At 32.9% G+C, this 15,787-nt stretch overlaps 1 protein-coding gene across 1 annotated transcript in view; it reads right to left on the bottom strand.

Annotated features, from left to right (window-relative positions):
- Nucleotides 1-645: 645 nt before the first annotated feature.
- Nucleotides 646-15,787, bottom strand: part of LOC111052222 (uncharacterized protein ZC262.2) — a 36,693-nt gene continuing 21,551 nt past the window's right edge. Inside the window, exons 4-9 of the mRNA XM_039441663.1 lie at nucleotides 14,278-14,384; nucleotides 9,660-9,755; nucleotides 9,187-9,248; nucleotides 6,832-7,013; nucleotides 3,742-3,877; nucleotides 646-2,993 (exon numbers count right to left, since the gene is read on the bottom strand). Of these exons, the coding sequence (XP_039297597.1) occupies nucleotides 2,833-2,993; nucleotides 3,742-3,877; nucleotides 6,832-7,013; nucleotides 9,187-9,248; nucleotides 9,660-9,755; nucleotides 14,278-14,384 (744 nt within the window). The 3' untranslated portion in view covers nucleotides 646-2,832. The remainder of the gene's footprint in view (nucleotides 2,994-3,741; nucleotides 3,878-6,831; nucleotides 7,014-9,186; nucleotides 9,249-9,659; nucleotides 9,756-14,277; nucleotides 14,385-15,787) is intronic.

Here is a 15,787-nt window from a genome sequence, read left to right on the forward strand (position 1 = left end):
AGAAAGAGCGATATAATAAAATATGTCAAGAACCATCAAGGAAAAGCAAAACAACTCACTGAAAAAATTCAAGATGTGTTTTTACAAGCTTATAGATGCTGGGTTTCGTTTGAATTTTGAAAAATGTAAATTGTTTAAGAAAAACATTTCTTATCATGGACATATCATTGATGCTGTGGAAATAAGAAAAGATTTGATCTATCGTGGAAGTTCCTAGGCCTACTGATGTAGCAGAGGTACGTTCTTATATTGGTATGTGTAACCATTATGGTAAGTTTGTTTCACAAATTTTCAAAAGTTTTGAATCCTTTGTATAGTTTGTTAAAGAAAAATGTTAAATTTGAATTGAGCAATGTGTGTGAAAAATCACCATTGTGGTATAGAGAATCATGTGGTCTGATTTAGTACTTGTTCACTACAATCCTGAATTAACCGGCAAACTGATATGTGATGCTAGTAGCAGAGATGACAGAAATAATATTTCCTTACTTTATGCTAATAGCAAAGGTATTGCAGGGGTGTTAGCTCATGTATTCAAAAACGATTATGAAAAGCCAATTTTATTTGTATCAAGAGAGTTATCTCTGGTTATTACTGGTCTGAAAAAAATGTATCAATATTTGTTAGGTAGGAAATTCACTCTAGTAACTGATCATAGGCCTTTATTAGCAATGTTGGTGAAAATAGGGGAATTCCACTGGTGGGTTCAAACCTTGTACAGAGATGGGCATTATGTTTGTCTGAATACTATGAAAATTCAATATGTTAATGGAAATAAAAATTTTGCTGATTGTTTTTCTCGTTTACCTATTAATGACGTATAGATTCACATGATGAAACTGGAAAATGTGTAAATCATTATGTAATTTTAGTTGGTGATTATGTGCCTATTGCTAATTTTCAAATTCGTATTGCAACTAGAAAAGACAAGATTCTAAGTAAGGTTCTGCATTACATTAGGTCAGGTTGGCCAGAGAATTGTAACTTGCCTGAATTGAAACCTTATTTTGTAAGAAGGTCTGAATTGAGCATTGACACTGTTCATTGTTCAATTGACACTTTGATAAGTAGATTTTTATTCACTTATAGAAATACACCACACTGGGTTACTAATGAGTCTCCTTCTTTCAGAATGTTCAATAGGAATTTTTAGAAACAGATTTCATTGTTTGAAAGAGTCTACATTTGATTGTAAGCCTAGCTATTCCAAACCTATTCCTACCTAGTGGTAGGAATGAATACTTTGATGTTGGAGCTTATGCCTGTGATTATAGAAACCCAAATACAAGAGTATGGCAAAAATTTTATGTTGAAGAAGTTGTTGGTTGTAGGAATTACATTGTAAAAATTGTAAATGATGGGTTAATTTGGCGTAGGCTTGCCGACCAGATGATAAAATCCTGTAATTACTATTCAGATAATGTAATATCTGATGAAATTGTTGACAAAAGTATGATTAGACCTAACGATAAGGTAGTTGAAATTATTGTACCGGATATTGTACTAATTACGAAATTTAATTGTACCAAATGAAATTGAAATGAAACTTAACGTTTTTGAAGATGATAAATCAATAAATGAGCCTATTGAAGTAGGAGGTGATGATAATGTAATTGTAAATCAAGGATTAAATTCGGAAAGGGCTTAAAGAGTTATTAAGCCACCAGAGCGTTTGAATTTATAACCCAAGTGTAAGTTGTTTTGATGGATTATTTGAATTGTATTAATTTCTTATTTGTATTGTATTTCACTATTTAATGCTGGATTATTGACTATGATTTATTATTGATTTGTCATTTGTATTAATGTACTTAATGTGGGGGTGTTTTATATCGATATTTCAATTTATAATTGTATTGATAAATGTATCGATAATTTGAATAGTAATCGATTTTTTTCTAGGTATGCCTGTAAAAACTCTTCTGCAGGACGGATGCAAGTGGCGCGAAGTCGGCTTTATTCACAAGATCCCAAACTACTAGTCTCTTAGTGGCGCAGCACTCTGCAATCTGCAATGGCTTTCGAAGAAAATCATTGAAATTACTTTCCGGACAGAGCATATAATTGATACCACCTAGTATGAAAAAAGTATCAGAAATATTGTGTAAATTACCTCAGTGGAGATTATTAGAATAATAAAATTCTGGAATCAAAATAATGTAATAATCAATTACATTAGATGATGTTTGATAAATTTAGATCATCGATTTAAGGGCTCGCTGATTTCTTTATCCAGAGGACTGCAATTTACAACATGCGTACACTCCAAAGTAAATTAGAGAGATCACGATTGAAGAATTCGTTTTAGACTACCAATTTATAAGCAATCCTGTAAATTGGGAAATATTTGCTGTCAAGGTTTGTTAAAATAATCTAAATCTAGAATAAAGCTGTGTAAATTCACATTCGGTTACGATTACAGTCACAGTCACATTACGGTCAAAGAGATCACCATTGAAAAATCCGTTTCAGACGTCTTGTAAGTTGGGAGATGAAATATGTTGAATAAACACATTTGGATTAGTTCGACTAGATTAGTTCGCTCTACAAAACAAAACAAAAAACGTCTTATAATGATATGTGGCATTTTAAATGAATCGAATTCAATTAAGAAGCAACCAATAAATATGACTAGTTTGACTAGCATGGAACTTAATAATTATTTAGCCTTACTGTCACATTAAGAAAAATGGTAGAATTGACTAACGTTTTGTAATATACTACAAAATGGCATTTCTACCAGGCCCATCAATTGATGATAACAATAACTGAACCAATATTTTTGTCTTTTCACCATGAAAAGACAGATGAATGAATTGACTATTTTAGAATTCACCGAGGGAATTGATGAAGACCAAATCCAAGTCCTAGGCCCCTATGTGTGTGAGTGCTTACGCGAGCCACTTCATACTGCATCTCCATCGAGTTGAACATTTCCTCTTGCTTCTTCATCGAATCGTTAGTTGATGTACTCGAAGTACCACTTCCAAATTCTGAAAAAAATTATACCAATCAAGCAATTGAATATAAAACAGCAATATTTCTTATTCATTTGCACAAAATGTTATTTACGGTCTCTGGCCGAGTTCAAATTATAAATATTGAGAAAAACTCAAATATGGATTAACTTTTCTTAATGTTTGCTAAAACTAAATTTCATTTTTAGCTGAAATGAAACGAATTCAAATGATAAATTTTGAGAAAAACTCAAATAAGGGTTAACGTTTTCTATAATTAATCCAAATGTTCTTCTAAGACTAACACCTACTGTGAAAATTGTGACTGAAATTGATAAAAAAATAAGGTAGAGGGAATTTAAATAATCTGATTTGAAAGAATAATTACAGTTAAGTTCTTTCAATTAATTTGGAAAATATGGAACTATTGCTAGATAACGGAGTAATGAACCAAATGGGTAGAGCTGCAATGAAAGTTTGAAAAAATACATTTAGATTGTAGTTGAGTTGCTCCAAAGTATTCTGTATTCAGGCAATATCTGGTGTGTAATTGGCACAGTGCCACCTGTTGTCTGTCCTGATCTGTTCTGATTGATATCACAATGTTAATCATATGCGCTTGCTATTAGATCGCTGTTAATAGCCTACATAGGGTTGGGTGGAAAGCAAACATTTAAAGGTTCATACAGTACATCATCATGAGAACTGCTCACTAGTGATCTATGTTAGTTTTATGTCCAAATTATTGTTAAATATAAGAGTAAAATTGAATTGTGTAGCTTACGTGCTTCAGCTTCAGTTGGTTTCATTCCCATCAAGCGTTTAAATTTTGCTCTTAGTCTTCCGTCGGTGTCTTGGGAAAATTTAGCATCCTTCCAATGATTGCTTATGGTTTCAGCCTTACTTTCACAGCCAGTCCCCTGAAAAGTCAGAGTAAATGATAATTATTAATGAACAAATATAGTCTAATTGCCAAAAACTGTTTTTCTTCCAAGGAAAATCCAATTTGTCCTAATTGTAAAAAATCAACAAACTGGCAATCATGAAGCAAATGATTCTGAATGCCAATGTTACTAAAATGCTTTGCAATAAGTAATTGACAGAACTAATTATGGGATTCTTCAAAAATTGGAAAATAGAATTTTTAACCATGAAATACAAAGTACAAAGTAAAGTAAATATTAACAAAGAGAGTCAATCACCATGAAAAATTATTGAATGATATTAATAGATTGAATGTAAACAATCAAACAGCAAAGAGTAGAGTATCATTAATAAATAATTATGGGAAATTCTCAGACATCAATATTTATCTATTGCCTACGTAGGTAAAAAGAAAATTCGAGTGTCAGATGGACTGTCACAAATCGAAATTACTGACACCCGAAGAATGGAATAACCTTGATTCTATTTATTCCCAAAGTAGAATCACCAACTGTTTTATGTTATGTAAACTTATGGGACAATGAAGAAGTTTAAAAATAAAATAAATTTAAAATTAGAAACAAACCAGACAAACAAAATGTACGGAACTTCTTGCTATCAGTGAATAATGAGAATTTTCTATAGGAAACTAATAAAATATTATCAGTGGGCATCAAACTGTCTGCTTGCTGAAATATCTTTAGTTGATTTTCTCAGCTTCATCTTAGAAACCGGTAATTTGAAATATATTTTCTTTCATCGAGGCACTGGCAGTAGAAATTTTCTCAATATTCCCGAAGCAGAACAACCGGACGAGACCGAATGTCCAAAAGGCTTTCTAGCGAGAGATGATAGAAATAATAGCTTAGGCAATTGCATGATAGAACTGAGAATCGTTTACAGCAATACGATAGTCAATGGAACAGTTTTCAAAGAAGTTTTATTGACACTCCAAAGCACAAATATAAATGCTTCTTCGGCGATTTTCAGAGAGATTCATTTGAGGGGTATGAATGTGTATAACAACGAATTGAAAATGTTTCTGAAACCAACAAGTTCAAAATACAGAATGGGGTTTAGTCTTGAACGTGGCGGAATTTATGTACCATTCAATAAACATTCTCACATGTTCATTAACGAAAAATATTTTATTGTTAGTAGATATACTCAAGTGATGTTAAATGAGGAATTTATGGATTCTATCAAGAAAGTTAAAATGGCAAAATGTGAATTACCAAAGGTCAGATGGATAGATGGTGTTCCAATTAGTGGAAAATCACATATTTCAGTTATCAAACCTCGTCCTAAATTTCATGAAATATCCATCAGTAGTTTGGGATAGAATAAATTACAAAAAGTGGAAAACAATGTCATAATACTAGTGAAGAAATAGGTTTTCACAATGTTATTTATGAGGGAAAGAAAAAGTATACAAATTGGAAATAGATCTCTAGAACAATCTTTGAACCCAAATCTCCATTATGAATAAAAATAAATTTCAACTTAGGGAAACGTCCGTCCGTAAATTGATGCAGTTGATCTAACTGAATCTATTGAGACCTCTGAGATTGGCTTCATAATGTACCATTTTCTTCAGATAAGGAATTTAAAAACAAAGGAAGAGGAACCCATGAAGTGTATGCTGATGAAGAGAATGATATAACAGCTGTAAAATGGTTTGACAAGTGTGATGTTGTTGCATCAACATACTGTGGCATGTCACCCATTCAAGAGGTAAAGAGATGGAGTGTTCAAGAAAAAAGAAGACTCGCCGTTCCAGTAGCTATATTAGAGTACAACCGCTCAAAGGGTGATGCAGACCTGCACAATATGTTGGTCGAGCTGTACCGTATTGACATCAGACCAAAACGCTACTACCTCAGAATTTTTTCCTTATGATTGGCATGTGTTGTGTGAATGCATGGCTGTATTATAGACGTCACTGTAAACAACTGAAGAAGAAACACAGGCCACTAAAAGACTTCAAAACAGACATAGCTCTTGCACTATTGAATGCAGGAAAGACACACCAACGGAAAAGAGGCCGCCCTTCACAAGAAGACCAGATGCTGAAGAAGAGGAAGGTGATTGCACCACGTCCCATTGATGATATCAGATATGACAACCTTGGACATTGGCCTAAACACATTGAACCGAAACAAAGATGTTAACTCTGTATTAAAGCATATTCCAGAAGATATTGTGAAAAATGCAAAGTTGCCCTGTGCTTTACGAAAGACAAAAACTGCTTTTATACTTTTCATAACAAATAAAAAACTCTGTGAAAAATACAAAGTTGCCCTGTGCTTTACAAAAGACAAAAACTGTTCTTATAGATTTCATATCAAACTCTCAGTTTAATGTATAGAAATGATCTTGTGTATAATCCCAATGATACCATATGGAATCATGTCAAGAAAACAATAAAAATTTCCAAAAAAATCTGGGTGAGTGCATTTTTTTATTTAGACTACTATTTTTAAGCATATAAAGCATGAAAAATTTTGTTTTTATATTTGGGAGATTATTTTGGGGCTGAGAGGTTTATGACGAAATATATTATTAGGTTTGTTTCTAAAAATGATAACAAAGGAGTTTGTTCCATTAAGAGCCAAACAGTGGAAACCCGTTCATGAGTTCATTGACATGAGTGACGCAAGCTCGGTTCTTCCTATAGAAGGGTGGCTGCTTCGTGATAAGATGAATCAACATCAGTTATATGGTTTATGATAACCTTTCTGATCCCACTAGACATGAGTTCAATTCTTCAATTGAACTTTGTAGAGCTTTGAACTTTGGATTCTTTAGCATGAAAAGCATCAACTGTGGAGCATTATTCTGGGCAAACAAATTCTTTACAGAGAATGATGTAGTTATAAAGTGTTAACGATGAAAAATTTACAACAGATTGTAAGTAAATAATTAGTTGACAGTGTATAAAATAATTTACCTGTTTTTCACCACTCCAAAGTAGCTTTCTTTTTTGGACTTGATCAGCATACTTGGTAGAATAAGCCGAACTCCTATTACAATTATTTGATAACTTCATATCCATGGTTGAATCTTTCGTTTGTGATGAATGGTCATCACCCAACTTCTGTGCACAGTTTTCAACACTGCTGGTTCTTAATTCTGGAAGAAGAAATATTTGAAGAATTTCTGATCGGGAAATTTATTTTTTTGAGATTTAATCATGATTTTCTTGGTATTACAATCTCAAATGATTTCCCAGTTATTGAATATTTTTCCATTCTTATCAGTAATGATGTAAAACAGTAAAACAGAAAGATTTCATTCAATGAAAGTATGCTAGTAGAAACAAGTTAAAACAAAAACGAAAAGTTTTTATTATATTATTTTATTTTATCAAGTTCAATAAGTATTAAGATCTGGGGCCCGTTTCTCAAAAATCACAAGTGTCATATCCACTAGTAAATTTAAACAGATTTGTTACTTACTTTTTGTCTCATGCAAAAGTCACCTAAATTTCTGTCAATAGCAATTTCTTTGAATCACCAGTGAGATTTTTGAATTATCCTTTTATTTTCATGATATTCAGTTAATTCCTTTCATAACCGGTTATCACTAGTGGAAGCAAGCCAAAATTATCACTACCTTTTATTTGAAAGTGAAATTCAGATGTCAAATTGAAAATAAAATGTTAAATTCTCTATTCACAAATGATAGAGGGTTGAGGAATATCATATCACTACAAACACATATAATGATGCTCTTTAAAAGTATGAAGTTAGTCACTACAAAAACATATGATGTTCTTAGAAGTAAAGTTCGTTTTTTTTTTCTATAGTAGCTGCACCACTAAGGCCCATATGGCTATTTTCAATAGTGGATTGAAAGTTACCGTATTTATGGAATAAAGGAGATGTTTTATTTGAGTCACCTGTTCCGTTGAAATTCATAGGTAAATATTTATCTAGTGACTCAAGAAATGGGTCCCTGGCAACCAGAAATCCACATTATGGATATTTAGAATATTATAAGGGTGATATCTAATTACTACTGTTGGTGAGCCACGTTCTGTTTAGGAAGACTTGATTTCATCAAATAAAGAATATTTTCATTCAATTTCCTTTTAAAACTGTCAATAATGTGCTTCAAAATCACTTCCCGGTGTTTGGAATCAACCTGAAAGTATGGGTTAATCATCAACATCCCTTCTCACTACCCACACGTGATTTCAGTGTTCCACACCGAAAATAAATCTTAGCTACATTCTTAGGATTAATTCAGTGAACAACGGAACATGGATGGTGTTTGGTTAAATTAATTATTTGGGAAAAATAAATCTTACCCAAAGGACTGAGGAAGATTCAATTTTCAAAAAAGGTTTTGGTGCTGGTTACTTGTCACTCATATCAATAATACAGAGTGTTTAGGAACACCCTAACAATACTCTAGAGGATTGTTCCTGGGTAAAAAACATATCTAAATATCATATTTAAATTATCCGCAAGTTTATACAGCGGCCATTTTGCTTTTTTCACTTATTATTTTTTCCAAATAATGGTTTTACATACGAAATTGAAACTTTGCACAATCATTTATAACAACTAGACAAAGCTACAAAAAAATCATGATGATTTTTCAAATGCATAAAACAAAATGGCGGCCATTTGAAATTTTGTTTCTTAAATAACTCAGAAACTGATGGTTTTACATAAAATTACAAGAGTAACTTTTTTTAGTGAATTCAATTGCCTATCGATTGGATAGATTTTTTAAGATTGGACCAATATTAACTGAGATATGGCAGCCTTAGTGATAGGTGACCACTGAAAGTTTGTTGCAGTGCAAACCAAGGCATGCTGATAGAGTCGCCTCAATGATGCAACAATCTCTATTTGCATTGCATATTAATAGTAAGCGATTTTAGGTCATTTCAAACAAAAAAATAACTTTACACAGTCCTCTAAAGGTGCGTTCAACTACTAAAGCTGCCATATCTCAGTTAATATTGGTCCAATCTTGAAAAATCTTGCACCAATCGATAGGCAATTAAATTTACTAAAAATAGTTACTCTTGTATAATGTTTGTAAAATCATTGGTTTCTGAGAAACACAATTTTAAATGGCTGCCATTTTGTTTTATGAATTTGAAAAATTATCATAATTTTTTTTTTGTAAGTGAAAAAAGCGAAATGGCCGGTGTGTGAGTAACTGACGACTTACGGACAATTTAGATATGTTTTTTAACCAGGAACAATGTCCTATAGTATTGTTAGGGAGTTGGTAAACCTAAGCACCCTGCATAATCATCTTGTATTGTTCACGCGAATCAACTTACCTGATCTTTCATCATCACTTTCACCACATCGTAGTCGATAATTTTTCTCGTTATCTGATTCTCTAAAACAAAAAAACATTAATTTATTAGTTGCATGATTGACCATGGTAAATGATTCATTACCATTTTCATGATGAATCACTTATACCAACAACATTTTGTGATACAAGTTCCATTTTGTAAGTTATTATTAATTGATTGTTTGTTGCTGCAATTCATCACAAAATGCACCAACATTTGTAAATCACATATAAAAACAAGGTAGATTGATAATGGAAGTTGACAATGTGATAATGTATATATTACAATGTTAAGTAAAGTATCTGAAATGGAAGGACTGAGGAAGATTTGATTCCGAAAAAAAGTTTTGGAGCTGGTTACTAGTCACACATATCATAAGAGAATCTTTTCCATCAGAATAATGTTTGAGGTTTTCAAATTTGAAATTTAACTGGAGTTATGGAGAACTTTACCTTGAATATCTTCGGCTGTGTGACTGCGAGTATTTTGAAGTCGATCCTTGATGGTGGAACTTTTCACTGGAACGAGAGCTGTCATCGTATTCATACCTAAAAAAATATTAAATTAGATTACATTTCTTTATTTCTGAAGACCACAAAATATACTGGCTTGGTAGTCACACAAACAAATGATAGCACATTTGAGGTTTGGGTTACACGACGTTTCCATCACTACATACAATATTGTATTATATAGTAGACATATACTCAAGACGCAATGTTAAGATATAAGATATTGATGTAGGCTAGCCATACGTGGATATCATGTGAGCACGGTTGTCAAGGTGACTGTTTTAGCAACGAACGTTTACAAGTAAATAACTAGTTGAAGTTAGAGTTTGATGAAGAGTTCATGAGAAATGTTAAAACATGATGTTTTATTTTATTTTTAATCTTGTTCAATGTAAACTTTTAATTAATAAAGTGTTAATTACAAAAGCACATTTACAACATTGGTGTCAGAAGTGAGATTTAATCATTGAAATAGTTATTTGTGCAACTAGTGCGCAAAGTGACAGTTTGCTGCATCGAAAGAAACGTTTACGCCCGAGCCGTAGGCGAGGGCGGAATGGTTTCTTGAGTGCAGCAAACGAACTTTGCGCACGTATTTCACATTAAATTTTTCCTACAGTTACCATTGAATATGAAAAGTGGGTAATTATGGGTAAAATTGCCTGAATAATGTAGTAGTGTTTGAATGGCGGGGGGCAGCTGTGTGGTGTGTGCTGTGGTGGCACTGTGCTGTCGTTGTCCTCCATTATAATATCTACTTAATAATTAGCGCGTTGTGCTTCGTTGCACCTCTGCTCACTATAGCAGCCACAGCAGTCACTGTTACCAACTTAATTTTGATTTTGCTGCACTGGTGCTCCATATAACCTACTAACTATTTTGCGTTGTCATGCTGCAAATCTGGAGTACGCAAAGTACTCACTTTGCGTACTAGTGCGGAAAAGTGATTCTTTGCAGCCTGCAATCAGTGCACAAATGGTCACTTTTCAGGGTATCTGTAGGAAAAAATAATTGTGCTAAAAGTTTGTTACACAAAAAAAGTTTTACATGAAAACAAGAGCAAGATCAAAAAGGGAGATGGAAGCATTCAACGAGATGGTAAATTCGATAAAAGAAGGTATGCAAGAATTTGTATCTAATATGGAACAAAATTTGCAACAGGAAATCGAGGAAAGTTTTAAAACCGTTTGAGATTATTTATTTTAGTGTTGATGGCGAAAAATAAAAGATGCTGGATGACTTTTAGAAAAATCATTGCCATTGGTTTGCTCTGTACTTTGATGAGCATTTTAGGTTGGCTCTGAGATCTATGTATAACATTTTTAGTGTGCCAAGAGTTATTGTGATTCACTGGGGAATCTGATCACGTGATGAGGCTTACAAGAGATACAGGCGATTGAAGTCAATGTTCTTGTAATCTGGTCTGACTGATTTGAAAATTTAATGAATTTTAAAACAAGATTTTATGATTCTAAATTTCTTTCTGATGAAGAATGGTTTTATTCAAATAGATGAATTGAGAATGATCTGACTGATTGTGAAATGGTTTTAAATATTAAAAGTTATTCAATGACAATTCCAAGATAAGAAGGGTATATCTATCTCTCGACCTAGAGTGTCAGATAAATAGTTGGAAGCAACAGACCGTCGGAAGCAACATTGTTTGGTGCCTCAAGGAAGTCACACATAAGGTGTGTGGTTACGACATGCATTAGGGTATGCATAAGTGAGAAGAACAGGAGCAAGTGATGATGTCACTAGCTCGAATGGAACTCCTCAGTCCTCAGCATGTAGCTGAGTGGAAGCACAGCTGTCCGCAACTGCAGAAGCATGGCTGTCTGGCAGGGAGGAAGTGTGTCTGTCCTGAGGTTTGGCTGAGCAGAGTATTGTTCGATTTAGAGGTTTGACACATCGTTGGTGGGGACGCGATAAAGCCCACAAGGTTGAGGATCACATGCTGCTATACCTAATTGTTCAAGTTTCGTTGGAAATCAGAAGAATCCAAATTGTTTGTTATTTGCAAGAATTGAATTTGGCAATTTAAAAAAAATTTTTGCTCAAAATAAGAAAGAGCAAGGGAAGGCATGTACTACATTGTAAAGAGGATAATTGTGTACAGGATTGAGAAAACTGAATGAAGAACCAAATCAAAGGTTGAAACACAATCGTCTACCACCTTATCAAGGAAATCTGGATATTGGAGACCAATATCCCTAAGGGGGGGATAGTGATGTAGGCTAGCCATACGTGGATATCATGTGAGCACGGTTGTCAAGGTGACTGTTTTAGCAACGAACGTTTACAAGTAAATAACTAGTAGAAGTTAGAGTTTGATGAAGAGTTTATGAGGGATGTTAAAACATGATGTTTTATTTTATTTTTAATCTTGTTCAATGTAAACTTTTAATTAATAAAGTGTTAATTACAAAAGCACATTTACAACAATATGTATATGTGTATATCTTAGTACTAAGATATACAGTATTATACATACTAAATGTGTATGAATTGAATACGTATTTCTAGTTTTAATCAGATTAGGTGTGTATAATTGGCTGTAATTTTATTTTTCCTTGTTTATTATTTTCAACATATTCTGTAACTTACTGCCAACGTATAAGATATTATTTGCCGGTAGTGCCATATTGTAATTGATAATATTAATTTTATAATTTGTAATTATTTAATGGCAAATAAATTAATTTGATTTTTTAATATTTTTCAAATATGTAATTAATTTTGAATCACTTTGAAGTTTGAAGTAAATTTTTCAATTTAACAACATTAATTTTTTACATTTAATCGAATTGAATAACTGAACAGTTTGATAACAAGAGCCTACCACTCTGTTAGTAGTAGCGGAATCAGTTATACAGAATGTACTAAGGTGTAGCAACCGGAAACCATAGATTCCCCATGTAATTTGCAACAAAAAATGACCAGTAAAATTTTCTCATATCGATCTTAGTTTTCGAGATATATAGATTATTCGATATTTTTGAAAAATGTCAATAACTATAGTCCGAGAGATATTACTTTTAACATGAAGAGGGGACCCAGATTTCGCCTCCCACAGTTGAATGGGACAGAGTAGTGGAAAGGAGTAAGCATGCTGCGCACAATTGGATGCTGACACAAAAGTAGGGGGAATGCTGTTAGGTAGTGGCAGTGATTAGTGAAGGAAAGAGCATCGTACCTGTCTTCGAGAGAGAACAGTGTAAAAATGAATATCTCTCTGACTTTAGAAAGCTGTCATTCAAAATCGAATTCTCTAACTTTTGATGAGCGTTCAAACTGTTTGAAATTTGGCTTTGAACTCGACGAATATATACATTTTTCAACATTGAACGCTCATTCAAAGTTCAAAAAAGGAACAAATCATAGCCTATAATTTTCATATAATTTTTATAAGATTCATATAAATCTTGTTGGAAATTTCTTCCTCTTTCCAAACATATCCTTGGAATAAGTTAGATGTTGACTGATATTTTTATAGTTATTGACGTTTTTAGCAAATCGAGAAATCTATACATCTTGAAACTAAGGTCGATAATATCTTATATTAAAAGAAAATTTTACTGGACATTTTTTGTTGCAAATTTCATGAAGAATATATAGTTTTCGGTTGTTACACTTTCTTGGGACATCCTGTGCAATTGAATTGACTACTATCATGTTGAAATTGTCCACTATTTTAAATACTGTTACTTTTATTTGAAAAAATAATAAATCCGATGTCAAAAAGACTAACAATATTACAAGATCCCAATTTTTTTAATTGGGATAACGGGGTGTACTCGGAAAGGTTATTTAAAATAAACTGGATGAACATCTCTCATTCTTAGTAGACCTACACTAATACATTTCTAACTCAAGCAGACATGAGAATGTACAAAATATTATTTAAAATTTTTACTTGATTCATACTGGAGTAATTCACTTTGCAGTTACATAAGGTACCATGACCATATATAACATATAAGGTAAGGTCATATGAGGTGTGTAATGATCAAGACATTGGTTTTCAAAATTAGAGATGATTTTCAATTGATTATGCTCTTTTTACGCACTTTCATAGTTCAATTGAACACATTTATAATTATTAATAATTATTATTATCAAACAAAAATCCAAATTAAATGTTGCAAATAAAAAAAATTGATTAAATGCGATATCTCAGTAATTTCAATCTCAAGACATTTATCGATCATTCTGTACAATATTAAAAAACTGTACACAGTTTCGCTACAACGGAAGCGGTAGAGAACTGAACACCCAATCTATTGCACCGTTTTTTCTCTCTACTCCTTGGTTGAGAAAATTCTTCTCTATCATCTTGCTTCCCCTGCTTCTTATCTGTCTCTCTTATATTCACATCGTGCATATAGAATATATTTCAAATCTTATTTAAAGGACATTATTCAGGGATTCTGCTGGGAGGCTTGCACTTGGCTCCGAAATGAGTTTCTTACAGAGAAAACGTAAAGCTCCTTAGAGGTTAGTTCTGATATATGAGAGAGAATGAGTATGACTTTACTATTAAATTATAAATGCTTACCTTAATTTTTTGGAATTTGTTAATGAAGAAGAACAGGATGATAATCTTGCCAAACCTTCAGTGCCCAGTTTTCTCTTCCTTGATCCATTACTTTCATCCCTAGTGTTCTGTTGATAAATAAAAGGTTCGGTTAATAAATTAGACATTATACATTCATATATTTATGTTTTGGTATGCATTCATATTATTAAATATTAATATATTGAGTTGATAATAGTAAAAAGATATGTGAACTGAAAACTTTTTTTAGTAATAATGAAATCGAATAAATAATGAAAGCTATATAAACAATAAAACTAAGGACTTCTGGTACTGCAAATATTGACCGAAGAACTAATTAGCAGAACGATAATTAGGATTCGTTGAGTAAAATTGCCCAAAACCGGGAATCGAACCCGGTACCTCTCAGTTGCTAGCCGAGCGGCTTTACCTCTGTTTTACCTCTGAAAAATGGTTTTCTTCAATAACAACACTATTAAAAGTTCGTTGCGTTTGCCATAGCAATGGCACTCATAAATCTGTAGGCTAACACATGTGACGCCATATTACCCCCGCGACAGACAATTCAGCTATAAATTTTAATGTTGCTGAATTTGACCGGTCTGCCTGACCATGTAGTATACCCAGAGCTCGGTATCGCTTTGGTTCTCCCCATAGTCAGGATCCGGTTCCGGGACAGGTTTTGATTCAGTAACTTCATCTTGCTTAATATAGGCAGGTTTCACACGGTCAATGGAAATTTTGTTGGGTTTACCATGGACATTGAATGTATTATTTTTTCGTCTGTGTCAAGAACTTCATACGGGCCATCATATGGTGGTTGAAGTACCTTCAGAATTGATCCTTCTCTCGAAAAAAACATGACTGCATTTGGAGATTTATTTGAAAACAAAAACACCCGGATGTCCATGTCATCATGATGCTGGAATTGGGCGTAAGCGTGACATGGGTTATCTTAAACTTGAAATGAAAATGCTTGAAACATCAAGATTCGCATTTTGTTGGTTTGAAGATAGTAGTTCAAAGGGCAAACAAAGAGTCTCTCAATAGCCTAATTCTGATGAAGTAGTCTTGATATGTTCCTTGCAAACATAGATTCGAGCCCAGGGCCTCTTGATTACAAAGTCAGTCTCTGAACCACTCGACTACGGACACCTCTTTTCGTAGTAATAATATTGTGAAACTAATGACGTAGAACATAAAATTGTACTTGTAAGCTTGATAACAAACATGATTTATAATAAAGGTTAACTTGGTGCACTAAAATCAAAATTTTAGTGAAGGTTTACGATAACTTGAAATAATATTTACAGCATATAATATTAATAATAATGATAATAAGTTAAAAAAGTGTGAAATGAAGATAGGATAAAGTACGATTAAATCATTTTTCGCCGGCAATGCACAAGAGTTGGACGTACTTGATAATTTTTTCTATAAAATACATTTTCAGTGAGAAAAAACCCTTGGCTCTCTATGCATCTAAAACAGTACAGTAGGGAAAAGTAGT

Source organism: Nilaparvata lugens, chromosome X (genome assembly GCF_014356525.2).
Source record: "Nilaparvata lugens isolate BPH chromosome X, ASM1435652v1, whole genome shotgun sequence".
NCBI lineage: Eukaryota > Metazoa > Arthropoda > Insecta > Hemiptera > Delphacidae > Nilaparvata > Nilaparvata lugens.